At 43.3% G+C, this 21,871-nt stretch overlaps 1 protein-coding gene across 2 annotated transcripts in view; it reads left to right on the top strand.

Annotated features, from left to right (window-relative positions):
• Window positions 1–3,705: 3,705 nt before the first annotated feature.
• CNKSR3 (CNKSR family member 3) overlaps window positions 3,706–21,871 on the top strand; it is a 56,089-nt gene continuing 37,923 nt past the window's right edge. For both annotated transcript variants that reach the window (XM_026044374.1, XM_026044373.1), the window contains exon 1: window positions 3,706–3,793. In XM_026044374.1, the coding sequence (XP_025900159.1) occupies window positions 3,742–3,793 (52 nt within the window). In that variant the 5' untranslated portion in view covers window positions 3,706–3,741. The remainder of the gene's footprint in view (window positions 3,794–21,871) is intronic.

The following is a 21,871-nucleotide window of genomic DNA, read 5'->3' as shown; positions in this document are numbered from 1 at the left end:
TGAAAACCATGGCCTAAAAGATGGGGTCAATCAGTGTGTTTTTATATAAAATGGCACTATGGCACAACTCACTGAAGGAGGACAGGGGACCAGCTGTTAAAGGTGATACAAACATTGTATCTCTGATAATTTGACAAGGTGGAAGTTGTGGGGTTATAACTGTATTATAACCCTTCTCTTACAGGAGCTATGATGGCTCACAGCTTTGTTTCCATTTCTATGGAACCATGGTTTCAGTTGACACGAACTGTATTCACCAACTATCCATGCTAAATAAACTGATACCCCCTTGCACGCCTGTTAAGTAGAAAAAGAAAACAAAAATGAAGAAAGCAAGTAATCAGCAAATGATTAATTTGAAAATTCTTCTGTATCAAATCACTGTAACAACTGGAAAATTATAGCAAATGAAGAAATGTGCGGTCTTGGAGAGACAGTGTTCTGGTCCTTGCCGCAGAAATGAACACCACACATGTTGGGCGAACATCAGAGTAAAGCCATCTTATTTACATTTCTTTAGGCAATGAGTACTTTTTGCTAACAGAAAATTTATTCTACAAACAGAAGTACTAATTGCATCATGCCAATTGGCTACTAATCTCATCTCAAGTGAGGAAGAGATTGAGATGATGCAATTATGGGAAAAAAATCAAGTCAAAGAATAGTTGTAATCTGTGCTTGAAAAGATCAGTATGGGCAAGCAACTTGATGAAACCCTTTGAGGAATTGGAGACACTCTTCTCTCCCTCTTCAGCCCTGTCTCATTCATCTAGACCAGGCTGTAAAGGAGCTAGTATTGAGGGACGTATTGTAATAAAAAAACACAGAGTCATTACAATACCACACTGTTTAAATATGTGTATATATACATACATGTATAAAGTAGATTTGTTATTTGGGAAGTTATAAAAGGATACAACGAATAATCAATTTATCAATTTTGCAATCTGCTAACTAGACCTGCGTGTCTTACTCTGAAGATATGGTGCTCATCCAAGCAAAGCTCGGGGACTGGCCCAAGATGTGCGACAGAGAAGGATGGCAGCAGATGAATGATCCAAACACCAACAGGGAGAGACATTTGCTTTCCTTCCTGCAACCTTGGGAAGCATGTGTGTAGTTAAGACAGCAGCACTGCTACATTAACCACTGTGAAACCATTAAAGGGGCACACAGTAAGGTCCTTCTGTTTATTCAGGCCTCTCCAAGGGCTGAAAGCTGTTTTTTCTTGTTGTTCTTTTAAGTTTCAAAAGCACATGTTTCAATGAGGAATTGGGAAACTTTTGTTGTACCAATATTAGAGTTGTAATGAATTGCACTTTAATCTTCTAAACATGCAAAAAGTTAACTGGCAAGTATAATATTCAGAAGCTAAATGACAAATAAATAAATCAAATTAAATGAATTCACTCTACAAACAAGAGCTAAAAATATGTTTTCAACTGCTCTCAAGCAAAAAGAATGAACACATTATGAGTTTTCAAGCAAACATACACAGTTACTGTGGTAATGTGCTTGACTGTATTGTCACACATACACACACATGTATTTTCTTTTCCCCATTTTTTATTATCCAAAATTAAACTTTTGAGGTGTCTTTCATGGACAGGAAATGGAAATGATTGGAAATACAGTGATCTGCAACCCCAGCTGCTTGCCTCCTCTCAGATATCGCCAGACTCAAATTTCACTCCTACGATCGCAGCTGAGTTCCCTCTGCTCTTTCGGACTGAGGAAGAGGAGCAGTGAGACCTTCATACGCAGCACAAATAGGGCTCATGTTGGAATTTGGTACAGAGCCAGATTTTCTAAGTGATGAGTGTAATAAAAATACCTGTTTTCCCCATGTCTCCCTGCTGCTTATCTAGTGGTAGAAAAGTCATTCTAGGACAGTAAACTGAAGTAGGGATTATACTGACTTCAAGAGGTGACCAGAAGTGAAACGTTCCCTTTGAGGAAGGTGAGGAAGGCACATTGTTAGGCTGCATGTTGTTCCACAGGGAGAACAGTAAAACAGAAATAGCCTATTGGCGGTGAATTGGCCTCCCCACCCAAAGGTTCTTTTAAATGCAGGATTCAGAAATTAAAAAAAAAAAAAAAAAAAAAAAACCCACGCAAATGCCAATAGTGGGCAAAGAGCGCTTGGAGGAAGTCTTCAGTCGTTGCTAAAATTGCCATAGTGCTCTGACTCATGGACAGCAGCCACTCCAACGGGCTCCGCCATCCAGCCTCCGCTCCACCCTATGGAGGTCCCACCCTGTGGAGGCCACCGCACCCACGGCGGGAAGATTCGTGGGGCTCCCGAAATGCCACTGCTCCGCATGGCAGGCTGCAGCAAGCCCTGAAACCTGTAGTGAGGAAAGCAACTCGGGTAGACAAGGCTCCTTCTCCTCAGGGCAGCCTCAAACCTTGCAGCTGCCTTGGCTGTGGCCCTCCTTGATGAGTCTCTTGTTCCTTGATGGGACTATTTCAGACCTTCCATTTTGTGCTGATTTACACAGAATGAGATCAAAACTGGTGCACCTTTTAGACATTGAAAGCAATTAAAGTGTTAGGTAACAGTTATTGCATGTTTTGGCGACTTTGCTGCTTTAAAGATTAGTGTCAGCAATCAGCAAAAAGGCGAAGCCTGGGAAAGTTATCAGAGTTTACAACATATTCTATTTCCTGAAGACGCACCACATACACTGAAAGTTCATTTCTCCATCTATATAGACAATATGGATATAGCAGGCCTTACAGTGCTGTATAAATGCTATAAAAGCAACTATAAGAGCGAAAGGAACAAATATCAAATAATATTTTTTCAACTAGTGAATTCATGTAACTCTGGAAATTATCAGTTTGTCCCTATGGCGTATCAACTTTTTGCTTTATGATACTCATTCACACAGCAGCTGAATTTATTTTCATCTCGAATTTTGAAGGCCTGTGTGGGACATCTGAGCGATTTCTGACTCCGTTTCTGTTCTTCAAACACATTGTGCACCACTCTTGTATGAAGATGTTTCAGCTTTGCCTCCTCCAAGCGTTGAAAGGCATTAACTGGCAAAATGCCTTGCAGTGGTTATATCCGAACTATTTAAAACACAAACGCAAGTTTCAATATTTGTATTTTTTTGGAAATTTGCACAAGGCAAGACCGAAGCATCAACCACAGTGGTATTCAACCACCGGCTCAAGCATACCTATTGACCAAGGGAAAAATAAACAAATATGCAAATAAATAAATAAAAAAACCCCTTTTCTTCAGACCGGGAGTTTCAGGAAAGTTTTTTTTTTATTATTATTATTTCTGTTGTTGTTACTATATTTTTTAGCGTGCTCTTATTAAACAAAGGTGCCTTCACACAGCTGCCGTGTCCCGCGGGCAGTTCTCTCCTCCATTTCCCCTCTCCCCTGACGCGGCCGCCCCGCGCCCGCCGGGGCCATTTTCTCCCCGGGGGCCACGTCGGCGCTCGGCGGCCGCCGCGGGGGCCATTTCCCGCCCCGCGGGGAGCGCCAGTCCGGCCGGGCCAGGTCAGGCCGGGCCGGGCCGGGCCGGGGCAGCCACGCGCGGAAGCCGCGGGGCGGCGGGCGGGCGGTAACGGCCCCGTCCCGCGGGGCGGCAGCACCTGGGGGCGGGGCGGGCGCGGGGCACGGGATGGGAGCGGGTGTTGGAGCCGGAGCCTGAGCGGGCGCCTCGGTGTCCGTGCGCGGAGCAGCGCGGGCGGGCGCGGCTGCTCCCGGCCGGGGCTCGCCATGGAGCCGGTGACCAAGTGGAGCCCGAAGCAAGTGCTGGACTGGACCAAGGGTGAGCGGAGCCCCGCGGGCGGCTCCGAGTCCCTCTGCGGCGCCGCCGGGCGGGGGTGTCGCCGCCCGCGCTGCCTGCGCGCGCGCTCGCCTCGCTGCGCTCCTCGCTGCGCCCCGCCGGGAAGCGGGCGCGGAGCCCCGGGCCGCGCTGGCGGCGGCGCCCCCGCGGGCCGCCCCTCGCGGCGCTCGCTCGCTCCCTCCGGCCGCGGCTGCTGCCGCCTCGGCCCGAGCGCGGCCGCGGGGAAGCGCCGCCTTGCCCAAGTTGAGCAAAAACTTTAGTCCGGCCGCCGCGAGCAGGAGCGGGAGCTGGAGCAGAGCAGCGAAGGCATCAGGCGCGGGCTCGCGCTTTGCAAGCGGAGCCGGGCACATGTGTATGTGTGTGTGTGTGTGTCTATGCATTTGTATATATAACATATGTGTGTGTGTATGTATGCATGCGGGGGGAGGATGGGTGTCTGCAGAGTTTGGTGCCGTGTTTCGTGGAGGAGGCAAAGCCCGTTTTGTCCCGCCTGGCTGCCCTCTGCCAGCAGCGCTCGGGTCCCGTTTCGCAGCCCGCTCTGCGGGGAGCCCGTCTAGGGGAAATGCCGTGAGTTAAGCGAGAGATTTAACGTTTTATGAGATGTTTTGCTGCTGCCGTCTGGTACGGCTGCGTGTCTAGCGTGACCGTCCCTTGCCACATGAGGTGTCCAACAGGTTTTAGTGACTTGCAGGGCATGGGAAATCTCCAGCGCTCCTGCAGGGCAAGTTCCCCAGGGTTAGCAGGAGCGTTTCCTTCGCTCCCACCATCCATCCGTGTCTCCCGCGTGTCCGGAGTGTGATGCCAACGAGGCCCCGCGCCCGTGGTCAGCACTTGGCCGTGCTGCATCCTGGAGCTGGATGCTCCTCAGGGACAGCGGTGACGGAGCGGCCCTCCGATGGCCCCGCTGCGCCAGGGGCTGCACAAGGGCACGTGTGAATAACCTATAAATAACGTCCAGAAAGGCCTTTCTCTCCCTGGGCGCTGGTTTAGAAAGGAGCGCGTTGTCCCAGAGAAATAAGCCTCTTACTTTGGCATGTGGAATATTTGTGCAATGCTTTATCCTTATTGTGTTTGTCCTCTTGGGCACCGAGCGCCGGCTACCGTGCCAGGTTAAAGAGTAAACCTGCTAATCATTTTAAAAGGCTTTATTATACTTAAGCATGCTTGGCGTGCCTTCTTGCATAATTTGTTTTACTTGCAGGTTCCTTGTGCAGGCAACGCTTTACTTGGGCTCTCAATTAGGATTATGCAGAATAATTGGAGGCCTGGCTGTAGTTGGAAGGTGCATCTTCTGACTAAGGCGAGCACGTGGCCTTTGAAATGCAGAGGAATAAATTAAAGGCTGCCGGTGACTCCTGTTGCTGCTGCTGTTTTTCAGTTTCTCCGCAAGAGTTTGACCTCTTTGGTGCCCAGCATCTTTTCTTATCATTCCCCTCATGACAAGCTCGTAGTAAGGAAACGAGATATGGAAAAGTTTTATTCAAGATTGCACTTTATAGTAGATTCCACAGAGATTATAATTCAAAAATACTGAATTTTATGTTTGACCGAAGACCTGTGTTCTTGTGTTTCACCTTATGAATCTTACCTGTGGTTCTCAAAGTCAGCTTTCTAACACAGGCTGTCAGCAGCCTCTATGGAGGGAGGTTTATCCTGCGTGTTTGGCTCCCCATGCCATGCAGGAGGTGATGCCATTATTTTCACTGAGCTCTGCATCCAGCTCTGGGGGGGGGAAAAAAAAAAGTGCTTTGTCTGGTGATATTCATGACCTGTGCTCAGCACTGAATGATATCAATAGCTATGGTGGGAGATACCAGGTGTCAGTGGTGAGATCGGCTTCGCAGATAGTGCTGCATGCTCCTCAAACAGATAAAAACATCCTCGGGAAAAGAGCAGTGGAAATAAGTGATCTGATTTTAGTCCATTTCACTTTTAAGGCTGAAAAAGTATTTATTCAACAAACTGTTTTCAGTTTCACATCTTTTTAACAGACAAATAACTATAAATTAGTTTTTAGTTATAAATGTATTTTTTCCAAATGAAGTAAAACCTCTTCCCCTCCACGTTCCATGAAATATATTGAGGAAAATAAAAGGCAGAAATTAAACGCTCTGACCAGTGGTAGACAGCATATATTCTCTTGATAAACTTGGCAACCACTGGAGTAAAAACAAACAAACAAAAAAAAAAAGTGGGTTTTTAAACTTAGAGTTTTAAACAGGTCAGCTCTTGTCCTGAGGAGTTTTGGTCTGTGTTTTTTGAACTGCTCTGTTAGAGAATCTAATTTTAAATTGCAAAACTTAACTCGAGTTTAAACTAAACATGGATATTTTTAACTTGTGGTAGTCAGGCTTTAAATAAAAGTGCTTTGTTTATCGTTAGCAGCTCCTAACAGCTGATAGAGAAAGCAGTGGCTTGTATTCTCTTGTTAATTCAGACTAGAAAGCCGCTGTTTTTTGTGAGCCAGGGTGTTTTTTCTGGCAAAGACCTCTGTATTGACAGCAACAGGCTCTGCAACTAATAAAAGGGGCACAGCTAAAATGAAGCTGCTGATGAAGCATTGAGCTTTACTCCTTAACAGCGCGGAGTTTAGGTGGAGCATTTCTCAGGCCTTTTCCAAGGATGTCGCAAGTCTTTCTAGCTGCAGAATCAATGTTTGCAAGTTATCTGATAGTCCTGTTGACATTTCTTTGGTTTCTGAAGTCCAGGAGTTGCGATGGGTTAGTTATGAGCTTCTCTGACGCAAATTTGACAGTATTTGGGGGCCACCTTCAGTAGTGAAAAGGTATTTTTTTGCTTTGCCAAGTTGCTAGTCAAAGCAACTCACTTCTGCTTTGCCTCTCTTGACTCTACTGAGGTGAAATACCTAAGAATTCAGGTTACAGAATGGGTAGGTTGGGTGCGTGACCACAGAGATGGATCCACAGCTGGAGTGCCGGTACTGATGGCGGACCTGCCGTTTCCCTGGCGGAGTTGGGTGCAGAAGCCATCAGGAACCCCTTGAATTACTTAAAAGTGCATGTGTGGAAATCTCGAGCATAAAAAGGGCACAGTTTTATTGGCTTAGCAAGAATTTGCAGGGAAAGGGAGAACCCCAAATCAGAGCAATCTGCTGATACGGACAAACCTTCCCTGGTCTAGGAAGCCCCTGGCTCCTGAAAGCTTTGTTGCCAAAGTCATTCTTTAAAATATGTGAGAGGAGGCAAAATTGCACAAGGGATAGAGTCTCCTGTGTGAAAAAGGCCACTTTCTTCTTAAACAACATCACCAGTATCTCCTCTTTGCTTTCTGTAGCCTGTTGTCCCCCTGCCCCCAGGTAACGTATTTATGCGAGCTGTGACTTCCAGCCAAATTTTACACAGTGGTAAAGACAGTTTGCTGGGCTTGTGGTTAGCTGCTCCTGTTGTTTTGAGCCTCCAGTACAATTTGGCCTTTGTTGCTGTAGCTGTAGGCTCAGCTAGCTCTGCATCTCGCTGACACTTCAGTCTTTTTATTACACTCTGGGTTCAGTTGCTCCCTTACGCTTAATAGCTCATGGGTACCATTTGTTTGCGCCCGTCGCATCACCAAATACTCTGGTTTCCATTCTTGGTGAATCTTTAGGGCTGATATATTTGTAGGTCTGCCTTGGAGAAAGAACAGAAATACATTTGTTTGTTAATAGTTAGCAATGGGTCGGGAGGGCTGGTGTTCTTTTTTTAGTGCTATCGTGCTTGCCCAGTGAGATTTCAACAAGGTCAGTCCTGTTAATTGTGTATGCTGGGAGCTGCAAAGCATGGGAGGATTTTGGAAACAACTGCGAGCGACACATAGCACTAAAATTATTATTATTTTTAGCCTTCCCCTTCTTTTTACACTATTGTGTTCTAGTTATTTGGAAAAATGTAACGCTAATAAACCATTCTTTGAGACAGAATAAGAGTTGTGCTTTCGATGAAGAAGACTGGAGAGAACCACCATAATTTGGGATGAAGAATTTTTTTTTTCTGTGCTTGATTATTTAAGAATACTTTTAAAGAGATTTTGTTAAATAGATAAGGAAATAGCATTGGATGAACTCTTGCTCTTCAGATATCAGCTGAAACTTTGAACAAACATGGTTTTAATACCAAAAACTGAAATATTCCATAGATCAGTTAGTTGTGGGGTGAAAATGGAAATAAAAAGTTGCACAACCAGTTTGTGCTACTGTCTTCTTAAAATAATTCATTTGTTATTGTTGAGGGTCAGTGAATGCATGAACACAGAGGCCAACCCCATGGACTTGTTTTGTTCTGTGTGTGGGTTTTCTTTTTTAACTTATTTTGTTTATTCCTTCTCCCTTCTCCTTGTTGTGTAGTTTCTGAGTTGCTCCCCCCCCCCCCCCCCTTTAGTCTTGTAGTGTTCACTGACAGGTTCTATTTACTTCAACATTAAGTGACCGTTGAAACTATTTTAACCAGAGATCAGAAATCTAAAAGTGGAATTTTGTCAGCATAATGACTTTAAAAGCAACTATTGAAATGCTAAAACCACAATGAATATTACTGGGAAATTATTTTAGCCTTTTTGAGGAAGTGTAGTGAAATTCTGAGGGCGAGTTGTAGGATAGCAGAGTGACAAACATAGGTAGTGGCATTAAAAAGCCAGGATGCTTGCTCAGTATTAACCAAATAGAGATGAAAGGTCTTTCAGCCTCTCAGCAGTAGGTGCAGCGATTGACCAATACAGCAGTTGTTTATTCTTCTTTCTTGAGCAGTTCTCCTTAAGTGACAACAAGTCTTTAGTGGCCTCTGCTTGAGATTTCGGTAGGGTGCATGTCTTTTCAGAACTGTTTATTCTGTGCCCATTCCTCACGTTTCTGCATGACACTCCATATTAGAAAGTTTCTCTTTTAAGCGTGTAATTTCTTTGGCCAACGGTAAGGGCTCTTTTTGTCTGTGCACTGTCTAGCACGCTGCAAGAGGGAATGGATGACAAAGTACAGGGTACAAGATGAAATGTCTGTTTAAATTGGCCTTACTTTCTGAAGCAGAAGACCTTGAAAAATGGCTCTGACATGGCAGATGCTACTGGATGCATGGCAGTTATGAGTGATGCGTGTGTGCAACTTGTCAGCAGGTATTCTCAAGTATGCAGGACTTTCTGGCTTGCACGCTCATTTCTTTTGATTTCTTAAATCTAAATTGCTGGATTGCCTGATTTCGGTCATGCTCAAACAGATGAGCTCCTTCCAGGCATGTCAAGCTGCATGCAGGCACGTCAAAATGACTAGCAGCAGTTAGGGAGAGCAGAGAAGGTGGTGGGACCACTCCGCTTCCCACTTCCATCGTCATCTCGAAACAGGTTTTTCATTTGCAGGGAGGCTTCGCACAGAAGAAATGCTAATAAATATTGCAGACAAAGTTGTGCAGACAGGCATCGTGTAGTGTAGTGTTTCAAGCCTCTCTTCCCTTCATCTTCCAGCCCTGGCAGAAGAAGGAGGTAGTGAGATGCTGTCGTTTGAGAGGAGAGAGGATGAAGTGATGGGAGCTACAGTGCCCTGTAGCAACTTGTCACATGTTTGCAGTGGTCCTTCAAGCCATGGCTTGGGGTAACGAAATTCCTCAAATTTTCATGTATTTGTCCTGCACACAGGGCTTCAGTGAGAGATGGGAAATTCATATGAAATCTCCATCCCTGTGATGTTAGGGAGGCAGTAAACCTTTTGACACTTGGGTGCTCATTTCCAGACTGGGATGAGTTCTGAGCGAAGGGCTATTTATCGTTCAGAGCCCCTGGATGGGCCTCCTTTTGCATGAGGAGTTTGCCGGCAGGTTTCCACATGCCTGCCCCATCCTTCCAGGGTGTAAGCAATAACATTTCACGGCTTGGAGGATCCCTAAGGGATGTATGGAATCTGCCTGATCTTTCTTACTGATTTCAAGCGTTTGCCACCTATTAAACGAGATGTTTATGATATTCTGAAATGCAGTTAATTCTCATCAAATGTCACGTGTGCTGGATGAAACAAGCATCTGTATTTGATTTGGTGAGAGATAAATTACTGACCTTTAACTTTAGTCTATAGACACGCCTTTGGTATCTGGCTGAGTTGTATTATAACATTGCATTAGTGTTGAGTTCATATTAATGTCCTTTAAATGCTTCTCTGCTATTCTTTTACATGAAGAAAATCCTTTTCTCTGTCACTGTAATGACAATCTCATTATTTTTGGGGGCTGCTCTTATGTTAGTAGTTAGGTGTAGGTAAACTAGGTGTCTGCTGTGCTGTTGCAATCCAAGCTCTGTGGCATAAATGTGATCTTATCTCACTCCTTGATCAAAGGGAAGAACTCCATTTAAAATGTAATTGGTGCTCATCAAGGGCTAAGGCTTCTGCTAAAGCAAGTGTTGATAAATGCCTCTAGGCTAATCCGAGCCTGATGTCTTTCTTGGGCGTGCAAAATGGATCTTGCTTAAGTTGCCATCCCTCTATCGTTAACGCTAATGATATCTTTTCTGTATCGCATCGTGTCTTGTATTACTGGAATGAAGCTTGCTGGGTGAATGCTTTATGAAAAGTGCTGTAATATGCCCTTTTTGTCATTAAATAATAATAAATACCTTATCTGATAGAGATGCTTTCCCAGCCAGAAGAGAAGGGCAAGACTCACGATATCGCCTCCTTGGGGTATATTATGAGTTTAGTGGGCTAATGAAGCAGACTGGTTAAGGGCTTCTCATGGGCCTCTTCCTATCTTTGGTGGCTGGTAGAAGACTCTGGCATAATAAAAGAGGACTTTCTTTAACTCCTCTGTTACTGCTTTTGCCGGGGTTACAGTTCCAGAGAGTCTCGTGTTCGGAGCTGCAGCTATTGGCAGTACAGCTTTTCTCCTCAAACCAGCGTGGTGAAAAAGCTGTGTCCTCCTGGCTGTGATGGCCAAAAGGGAACCCTGGGGTTACAGCTGGACTTGTAAGTAAAAGAATGGAAAATGTCCAGCCTTTTTCAGTGGGGTAGCAGTGTCAAAAGAAGGAAAAATGTCCAGCCTTTTTCAGTGGGGTAGCAGTGTCTGAGCAGGTACCTTAGCAGTGTAATGCTGAGAAGTGTTTTGCTTTGGGTGTGAGGAATTGAACAATAAAGGTTGGAGGTGTTTTCCTTTTTCAATGTAGGACGTACCCTCGGGAAGGAGGGCTATTAGGACAAGTTCAGACATGTTAAAGGAATGTGGACTGGAAAACATGTGCAGTGGCCAGAGAAGGGATCTTGCCCTCAGTACTGTAGGGAAAAGTGGAAACCTGGTGAAGTGCACCAATACCTGCTCTGAAGAGGTTACTTATTTACCTTCTTCCTGAATATTTGTAGTACTGCTGTGTATTCCCTGCATCACTCACCACTCCTTTACAAGGTGCAGAATTCTTGTTGTTTGTATCCTGTTAGTTTCACAAAGCACACTTGAGAGAATTATGACAAAACATAAAGCTTGGTAATAGTTGGCATTCCTAAAGCAAGCTGTAATGGAAATTTTAGTTGAAAGAGGAGACAAAAAATAAATATGCCATAAATTCTGTGTGCTCATGCCTTTTTTTTTTCTCCCAGATTTGTAATATTCTTTGTAGTATTTGGACTTTATCTGGACTGACTAGACAATGCAACAGCATACTGCTAATGAAATATGATATCTGAATAAACATAAAGGCTTCACAGTTGTTTTACTTCAAAACAATCTTTCATCTTTTATTTAATTAGATGTATTTTCCACTGTTTGGGACAATACGAGGTAAATAAATCGGTATGTGATCAAACCAAAATCAAACCTGACTGTAGCCTTTCTGTTTCTTCCTGGTTTTGGCTGCATCTCATGTTATCTCACAGTTCGTCGTGGTTGCACCAAGAAAGGATGAAAAAAGAACGTGATTTGCCTGCAATTCTGATTAGTATTTAACAGGAATCTTGAAGGTACACTTGATTTTTTTGGCATTTGGCTGCGACTGAGATTCAGTCTTATTCAAGTGGGTAGGTGTGGATTTTGAAAACGGCCTGGTGCTCTTGCATAGCAGATGCCCATTGCCCATGGGGGCTCTTGATAGTGGGCAGTCTATTCTTACATTTGTTCTTATGGTATTTTCAGTTTCCTTTAATGTGCTGCTGCCTGCTGCTTTCTCTCATATGTGTACCTGACTGATGCCATCTGGTAGGAATCTGGCAGGCTTGGGTGTACTTGGGTGTATTTACAGTAATTCAGTAATGCCGGATTCAGGTGTTTTTACAAGTGTCCAGAGAAGATGACCGGAATAGATCCGTGAGAAACAAAGTCTCTGGGGGCTGATGGCATGTTGGCTGTGTGCCCCAGGCTGCTCTTATCTTGATTCAGCCTTGATGCTTATTTGAGCATTGTTGTATCCCTAGTGCTTCAGTCTATTTCATTCTTACAGTATCCCTTTCAGTTGGAAGCTACTGTTATTCCCGTTTTATAAATAGGAGCTAAGGCTCTGAAGAGATCAGTGGGTTTCTGCATTACACAGTCGGTTCTAAGTGACTTAAAATAGGTTATCCATACACTTAAGAAGCAGTATTAGCACGGTCATCTCCTTGTCTGTGTTCATCTCCCAGGGGAGCTACCTTGCTTCTCAACTCCTGAGCAGGTTGTCTGAGCAACTTCAGGTGTCCATATGTGGTGCTGCGTTGTGGAGCATATGGTGAAAGTGACTTGCCACTGGTTGCAGTAGGAAGGATTAAGATCAAGATTAAGATATGATTAATTTAAATGTTTAAGCTCCCGCTCTAGTTAGTAGAGCATAGAAAATGGTTCAGCTGACCTTGTGCTCAGTGTCTGTTTCAAGGTGTGTCGAATGGTGCTCCAGGCTCTACATACTCTGTTCTATTCTGGGAGTTTGAGCATGTTAATCTGCAGTTGGATCCAATCCATGAAGTCTTCAGCACGGGAGGAAGACTTTGCAGGCCACGATAATGTACGGATCCTTCTTTCGATCTCCATAGGTCATTTTGGAGCTGTAGTACAGGAAGTGCCACCCCAAATGAAGGCTCATGTTCCTCTGGAAATGATGTGTGTGTTTGCAAAAGAAAAATGAGCAAGACTGTATTGAGGAGTGCTGGGTTAATACTGATATATAGGCAATGGTTATACAGAAAAATTCTTCAATAGAATCAAAATGATCTGGTTCATGCAAGAACAGTAGTTTCATCTTGTTATTCCACATCTCTTGAAAAATTCTGTACATTAATACCCACATCTTAAAATATTGTGTGAGAGTAATAACAGATGTAAGTAATTTTGTCTGCAGTTTTGCACTGTCTAATCTAGTCCAGTGTCTTAACTGGGCAGGCTACATTGTAAAGGTCTGGTATAAAAGGATGACTAACACCACATATTCTGGCATAAAAAGGCAGTATTTAACAGCTGTAACCAACTCACGTGTAGCTGTTGGCTTTTAGATCTTAATAGTAAAACGTGAGATGTGCACAGTAGAACCTTCCTATGTTATAGAGTTAGCCTTTATGAGAAGCGCTTTGCAAATCGGTGTTGCTATAATCGGCCATTTCTTGAAGTAGTTTGACTTGAGTATTTTGGTAAATTTTAATATTGTATCTTCTCAGACCACTAACTTTCATCTCAAATTGTGAAATACCTTATTTCAAGAGGTACCAGTTTTATACATAAAACATTTCAAAGGTTGATATTTAGGAACTGTTGTGGTCATAGCTACGCTAGCAGTTTTGTGTGTCGGCTCTTACCTTAGTGAGGTTTGTACTGGCATCTCAGCAGTTTAACTGGAGAGATATTCCATCTCCCGGTAGAAGAGTGTGTGCTTGACATGCCTGGAAACTTGTTCAGCTGTCATTTCATCATAGAATCATAGAATGCTTAAGGTTGGAAGGGACCTCAGAGGTCATCTAGTCCAACCCCCCTGCACATGCAGGGTCACCTAGAGCACGTGGCACAGGGCTGCATCCAAGCGGGTTTTAAAGATCTCCAAAGAAGGAGACTCTACAACCTCTCTGGGCAGCCTGTGCCAGGGCTCTGTCACCCTCACTGTCAAGAAATTTTTCTTTAGTTTCCTGTGAAACTTTTGGTGCTTCTGTTTGTGGCTGTTTCCGTTAGTCCTGTTGGTTGGCACTGTTGAAAAGAGGCCGCCCCCTCCTCCTCACTGCCTCCCTTGAGGTATTTATACACACTGATCAGGTGCCCCCTCAGCCTCCTCTTCTCCAGGCTGAACAGGCCCAGCTCTCTCAGCCTTTGCTCATAGGGCAGATGTTCCAGGCCCCTGATCATCCTGGTAGCCCTGCGCTGGACTCTCTCCAGCAGCTCCACATCCCTCTTGTACTGGGGAGCCCAGAACTGGACGCAGTACTCCAGATGTGGCTTCACCAGGGCTGTGTAGAGGGGGATAATCACCTCCCTCGACCTGCTGGAGACGCTCTTCTTAATGCACCCCAGGATCCCGTTGGCCTTCTTGGCCACCAGGGCACACTGCTGCCTCATGGTCAACTTGTCATCCACCTAGAGCACATGGCACAGGGCGGCATCCAAGCGAGTTTTAAAGACTTCTGGATAAGAAGACTCCACAACCTTTCTGGGCAGCCTGTTCCAGGGCTCTGTCACCCTCACTGTTAAGAAATGTTTTTTTAAGTTCCTGTGGAGCAGTTGGTGCCTCAGCTTGTGGCCGTTTCCTCTAGTCCTATCGCTGGCCACCACCATCTCACCATCCACTCATTTGTCCCACACTTCCAAAGCTTGCCCAGGAGGATGCTGTGAGGGACGGTGTCAAAAGCCTTGCTGAAGTCAAGATAGATGACATCCACTGCCCTGCCCTCATCTATCCATCCAGTCACTCCATCATAGAAGGCGATCAAGTTAGTTAAGCATGATTTCCCCTTGGGGAATCCATGCTGGCTACTCCTGAACACCTTCTCCTCCACGTGTCTGGAGACAGCAGCCAGGATGAGCTGCTCCATCACTTTTCCGGGGATGGAGGTGAGGCTGGCCGGCCTGTAGCTGCCTGGATCCTCCTTGCCCGTTTTGTAGACCGGTGTGACATTGGCTTTCTTCCAGTCCTCCGGCACCTCCCCTGTTCTCCAGGACGTTTGGAAGATGATGGTGAGTGGCTCAGCTATGAAAACCACCAGTTCCTGCAACACCCTGGGGTGCATCCCATCAGGGATGTTTGTTTCTCAAAGCATGACTTTTTATAAATGGTTATAGGTTTTACTCAAAATAGTGCAGCTTGGCTGCTGCAGAATGCTGAATGGACTGTGATTTCTAACCCATTGGTAAATGAGCATAATGGAGATAATTTTATTAGTCAATATCATCCTCAATTTTCCAAGGATTAGGCGTGTGTTGAAATAATACTTGAAAATTCAGCTAATCTCTTGTGGCTCTACCAAAATGAAATTTGCTCTGTAATACTTCCTGCTGTCAAAAATCTGTTAACTGTATATTGTAAAAAAACTGTTAACTTTTGAAACTTGTAGTTTTCTATTAAGGTTAAACTACTTATAATCTGCATATAGATCCCCTTAATCACTCTAGTAGCTTTGTTAGCCATATGTGAGGGTTATGGGTGCTTTTGTCACCTAGCACAGCTAATCTTTGTAGGTTGCTTCATAGAAATCATGCCCTCACTGGAACTTTATATTGGATTGTGCATATAGTTGTATGTTTGTGTCTATGTATGTAACTGATAAAGCTGTATTCTGCAACAGGTGAAAAAATAGATTTTCTGAAGCACTTTGAGCAAGAAGAGAATTATTAGTCCAGCTGATCAACTTTTGCATAAATATCTGACGCTTTGTTGTACCTTAAAGTATCGAAGTCTTGCTTGAAGTTTCAGCAAAATGTCTTGCCACTCTGCTAACTAGCTGGAATATCTGCTCAAACTCTTGTTGCTTCCTAATTCCGAAGACTGTGAAGATGTTGGATCGTGCACCTGAGACAAATACAGACTTTCTCCTCTCCCCTTTATTACTGGGAGGGAGATAGGGCTCTGGGTTGGATTGGTGGTGTTTTGGGCTTGTGTAAGATGCTGACAAAGCTCTTAGTCACCTGCGTTGTGGTCGAACTTGGTTACCTTTGGCTTTCTTACAGGTGTGTCTTACAGCTGACTTTGTTACAGTTGGGGAGTTCTTGAACTCTGAGGTCTCTGCTATTTTAGGAAGCAGCATTATCTTTGAGTGCCTCATGAGAACTGTACACATGGAATAATGAAAACCTGTCATGCAGTGAACTGTTGGGAGCAGTGACTTTAAATGCTTAAAGCCATTATAGAAAATACAGGGAATCACATAGGTTTGGTGATTGTCTGCTCAGTTGCTTAAATCTCACTTTTGGTCCCAGCATGTTAAGAGGAAGGCAAGATGTTTTGCTGATACACTTTAAAATGTCTGTTATGTTGGGTGCCTTGAGGCAGGTCCCTTCTGCTGCAGTGTCTTTTCTCTAGCTGGGTGTACTGACTGTATCAAGCTTCTGTCTCCTTGTTGTTTTGAGTATGTGCAGGCTGTGAGGACGACTTCCATTCTTGGATGTCTTTGCTGCCAGGCCTTAGCCTGGTCTTCCTGTATATATCTTCAGACACACGTGGTAGAGAAGTTACTTTGAATGAACTCTTTTAAGCTTTCTGTGCTCTCCTTTAAGCTCTTATATACTGGCAAAACTGTCTTCAAAGCTGCCAGTTGTGATGGCATCAACTTTGCCAGTCCTTTGTGGACACTAGCAGTATGAAATGGCTGCCTGTCCCATTGGAAGCTTAGAGTCTCATTCATTTTGTCCATGTTCTGTATATTTTAACCTTCCTTTGGATACTGACCGGAATTTTGCACTTCAGTTCTGTCTGCTGGGTTATGGTAGAGATTCCTGTGTGCTATAGAAAGTAATGCAGACAATAACTTTAAGGAATTATAGAATTATAGTTAAAATTCTGAATGTAAGCACTCTGTAGCATTCTCAACCTGAAGTTGCATATGTATGCAAGTAATGTATGCTGAGAAAATCCGCTGGTGACTTCTGTGGATTTGTCCGTAACAGGAAGAGCTCTGCACTGTCAGTATTTTCCTGTTAATTCCCTTCAGTTTAATACAACGTATGAATGTGATTAGCAGGTGATGATGGCTGCTGATTCTCATGTGCATGTACTTCTGCCTTCTGTGAGACTGTAAGGTGCTAGTCATAAATGTTTCGTAAATGCACGAGATTGTCATCGTTGGCCAGCTGTCAACTGCATCAGCTGTTGTCTTACAGCAAACTGCTCCTTGACTAGCTCATGGGTGTAACAGTAATCACAGTGTTAGCAAGGCTGCGTACACAAAGGAGAGACAAATGTGAGTAATGGACCTTGCTGCAATCAACCAAAACAGTTCCACATGGTGGTGTGAGAAGGCAGCCAAGCCAAATTAAAGGGATCACCCCACTTCTTGGGAGCTAAGGAGCAGTCAGTTTTGCAACACTCATTCTTGTTTCCACTGTGGGAACAGACATCAGAGTGTTAATTACTGGAGTTCAAGAAAAGGAGCTCTTGTGACTAATGAACTACTCCTTAAACCACAAAAACCTATAAACTTTTGAACAGCCAACTCTTAATGGCATGTTTGAGATGAAGGCCCTAGGGCAGGGGGTTGTTGTGCTACATTAACCACATGAAGTTGTCACATACATAGGCTTCGTACACGAGATACAAACAAGTAATGTTTAGAGGGTACTATTAGTGCTTTTAGAAAATGCAATTACTTTGGGCTTAACCTGTATAAGGATAGTATTTATTTTTAAGATCAACAAAGGCTTGTCCTTATGCTTGCTCAGGAGCATAAAAATTGTTCTTTAGAAAGTAGTGGCCTAAACTGCCTATAGATGGGCCCTTAAATAAAGTGCTAGTTGACAAGTGCAACATCCATCTCAGAAAACGTGTTTCAAAGGGAACAAAGGTGTTTCTGTGCAGTCAGGGTATGTTTAGTCCAAGTAATACTGTTTTGCATTTTCTCCTTTTAAAGAGAGTAGGTATCTGTTATGTTATAAAGAACAGTAAAGCAGATGTTCAGAGGCTTCGTAATGGGATGTGTAGCCTGGTGGAAGTCTGTCTCTGGATAAAGCAGACAGGGGTGTTTTTCACTTATTTCATCTCCCAGTGGAATAGGTTGTTTTTTTTCTTGAGTTGTTCAAGGGTCAGGGCGTTTTGCTGTGCAGTTCTCTTAATTGCTTCCCTTCCTGGCCATTTCAGCAGAGGTCAGGACTGGCTGGTAGAACTGGCTTGTCCTATCTGTCCTGGAGATGGTCAGTAGTTAAAGGTTAGTGTCTGCTGACCAACATGTTGAGTTACGTGTCTGTTAAAATAGTTCTTTTGCCACAAGTGTTTGCAATTCTGTGTGAAGTGTATGAGATTTCTAGAGAGAATAATTTGGGGATAAGGAGATTAGCATGCTGCCCTGTTTGTATGTTTTACGGCGTATTCCATATGAAACGTTTTAGCATGCATTACATAATCCTGCTTTTCTGTGTCTGCCTTGCTCTTGAGATAACTGCAGCTTCTGTCAGTTTGAAGTAATCACTAAGAATAGAAATTGCCTGCTAGTGGTAGTTGAACCTATGTGACTACTTAAGAGTCGAGGCTAAGGCACCAGTTACATGACCTCTGAGTGAATTTCTCAAATAGAAAATGCTTCCCTTTTCCTGTTTATATGTTTTTTTTTTTCTGTGCTCCTTTTCCCTATTTAAATAGACTCTTATCATAACTTCATCCTCATCCTTCCCTCATGGATGTGCTTATTGCTGATTTTTTTTCCTCTTTTTTTTTTTTTTCCCTTTTGTGGTTTTATTTTCCTTTATTCCCCGTATTTCTCTCTTATATCATTTCTTCCTCAGTTGTTTTGCCGTGTTGCTCTTAAGCAGGAGCACTGTTACTATTTTCCATCTGTTCTACAGTGTTTTTCAGAGGATTCCTCAATATAGAACGTGCTTAGAAATGAGGAATCCACAGGTTGGGAACTTTGATCATTTTCCAACTAATGCTAAGCAGAAGATAGGAGTTCCTGGTGGCCTTTGGTGATAGGTCTGAAATGAGTTGGTACTTCACAGCTTTCTGCTTACGTGTTCCCGTTGCTTATGTGGAGGGCACCATTGGAGCTGGTGACCTTTTCTGGAAGTTTCAGTAGAGAGTGCATGGGGATGGTGTCATCTTTCTAATAGCAGGGATAGTAGTGTCTGGGAGTATAAAGCAATGCTTGCATAAGGACGTTATGTGTGTGTGTGTGTGTGAGAGAGAGGCTTTTTTTTTTTTTTTTGTTGTTGTTGTTGTTGTTGTTGTGGTCCCTATAACTTTAACAAGTGATAGAAGATGTGGTTCCTATAACTTTAACAAGTGACAGAAGCTTTTTATAGTCGCTTTATTTTAGAAAATAAGCACTCCTTTCTTTTCTGCCCACACGCTGTCACAAGACCTTCCTGCTTTCCCCACTGATTCCCACCAGCTGTAAGAGCTAAACAGTGACTTGGGTGTAAATAAGATCACTGTGGTGCCCACTAGGGAAGAACAAGGATGAACAGCGATGAAGCAGATTTCCTTAAATTACAGCCCTAAATAAATAAAACGGAGAGCTGCTTCCACCGCATAGTTAATAAAGAGCAGGAATACCTTCTTAAGTAAACCTATCTGGTTGTATGTTCTTCCCTTTAAAAAAAAAAAAAAAAAAAGTAGCTCACCGAAGTTTATTTGCAAACATGAATTCAGAAGTGTCCTTTGGTATGGTGAATTGCAAGTTTGAGGCTGGAGGGTGAGCAGAGATCACAATGCAGCACTAACCCTATGACAGGTAAATGTGTAGAGCCCAAGACCGTGAGAGTAAAGACTAGTGTGAAGAGGGATTTTGATCTCCTCCTTGGAAATATAAGGTTCCATAATACTTTATCCGAAGTGTGCATGCATCATGAATATAGACTGCTTAGGCAACTTCAGGTTGATGAAAACAAATACATGTCTGTATTTGAATAAATCTCATGATATTTCTAGATCAAATGTTTTGTCTTTTTTTATTAATGGATAAAGCTCATGATATTCCTGGATCAAATGTTTTATCTTTTTATCTTTTTATTAATGGGTGAATTGTTTGCTTTAAATTTCCATATGTAAATATGGAGGAAAGTAGGAAGTGAACTTGTAAGTAAGTGGTTTCAGAAACTGGGGAGGGAAGCTTATTGGATTGACGAAGAAAACAAAACCAGCAACAACAAAAATACACGTAGAGACAATAATTCTTGAACCTGTCCATTTTAGGACTATATTTATATGTGTTTATATCTGAAAAAGGCAGAGTTTAAGTTGCATCAAGCATTAAGAATGCAAACCATGTATGGGATTTGCATCACTTCATCCGTCTGTTTTGAAAATACAGAACTCTCCAGAGCCTTATGACCATTTCATACCATGTTAAAGGTAGGTAGGTCTGTTAAAGTATTAGACTGATGGTCACTTCCACAGATTTTAACAACTTAGCCTTTTCTAAAATGCATTTGAGAGATTCTTTCCCCTTGGTTAGTGTACAGCTATAGACATATGAATCTGAAGTTGATACAACTGAAATTAGAAGTCATAATAATAGGAATGAAGAAGAAATAGAGTCCTTGTGAAGTGGACCAGCCACTGGGCTAATAAACGTTTTCTCTATAGGTGGCCTGTCAGCTTTTAGGATGTATCTGCCTGTTCTTGCCCTGTGTACTTTCGTCCTTCTCTTTTCATCCTTTTGCTGTTGCATTTGCATTTTACTAAAAGGGGAGAGGGATGGCAATTTTCTTAAAAAATAATTATTGGTTAACTTGTTTTGTATGAAACTCAGCCACAGTTTGAACAATTGATCAGCACAGAAAAAGTCATTTTGAATGAAGAAGCTTTTGAAGTAATATTGGTTGTGTTTTAAAAAACACAGTTGTGTAAAATAAGGGGAAAAACTCAACTCACCATAAAATGACTATACACAAGAGATCGGAGATGATACATGGACAAAAAGAATTGTTAAATGCACAAAAATAAGGGGCTGAAGAAGCACTACTTTGGGATGTGAGTAGGAGAAAGCTCTCTAGATGGCTGTCTGTACTGAGTTAGCTCTTCTGTGTGAAGCAGAGACACTTCTTTCCATAGAATTCTCAATGTTGATACCATGGGACATTTCATCTAGTGATAGTGCTAATACATTAGCTACAGTAAACTACAGTTTGTATTAAATTCATTTCATATGAATTGCAGTGTTATAAGGAGAATAGGTCACTCCTCTGTAGAGTAGTCCTTCTGTTTCCGGTAGTGTTGTTATTTATTTATTTTGGTAGTAGGGTGATAATGTGTGATGAGTTTAGAAAGCATGGTATAGAGAACCATTTTTAGCAACCTTTGCTTTATGCCTCTGCTTAATTGGAAGCAGAGCAAGGAGGTCTTGGGAGGGAAGGAAAGAAATCTGTCAAGGAGCATATCCTTTGGTGAGAAATAAAATATTGCCCCACTTCAAGCAGTACATGAAATGCCTGACTGTAACATCTGTGTCCCAAAGCCCAGTCTTGCCAGCATGTGACACAGCACAGCCACTTGTAAACCACTTGGCCCAATTTCTGAACTTTTGCTTGGAGTGCCTAGAATATTTTGGACCATAGGATATGGTGAGAGCTGTGTCAAGTAGCAAGAACTTTCCTGCTACTCTGTCAAGTGGCAGCAGTGCAGGGGTCCACAGCAAGGTCCAGTGAGTCACAGCCTTGGTAGGATTTGGGACCCTGACAGACGAGCTCTCCTCGATGCTGTTGTGCCACTTCCAGCTGTTAATGCACCCTATAGCTCTCTGCCTTCATCCTCTGCGTTGATTTCAGCAGCGAGCTGACCAGGATACGTCCCCGTAAATCTCCTCTCCCAATGTACAGCCCATTTTATTAGCTGGAGCCAGTGATGATGTTGAACATATAGAGGCCTTATTGTAGCACTTAACATGGGGAAGGGCCTGCCTTCCCATGTCAAGGTATGGCTATTAAGATGCTGAGATAGATTCCTCTTTGACGGTGCAGGGGAGCTTTTTAGCTACATGCTGTCTAAAAGTGTGTTGGCAGGATCCCAGCTATG

The sequence above is a fragment of the Nothoprocta perdicaria genome, unplaced genomic scaffold (assembly GCF_003342845.1).
Source record: "Nothoprocta perdicaria isolate Ctin4 unplaced genomic scaffold, notPer1 scaffold_36, whole genome shotgun sequence".
NCBI classification, from domain to species: domain Eukaryota; kingdom Metazoa; phylum Chordata; class Aves; order Tinamiformes; family Tinamidae; genus Nothoprocta; species Nothoprocta perdicaria.
Note: the sequence above shows the minus strand (reverse complement) of the source record. Positions and strands in the feature narration are given on the sequence as shown.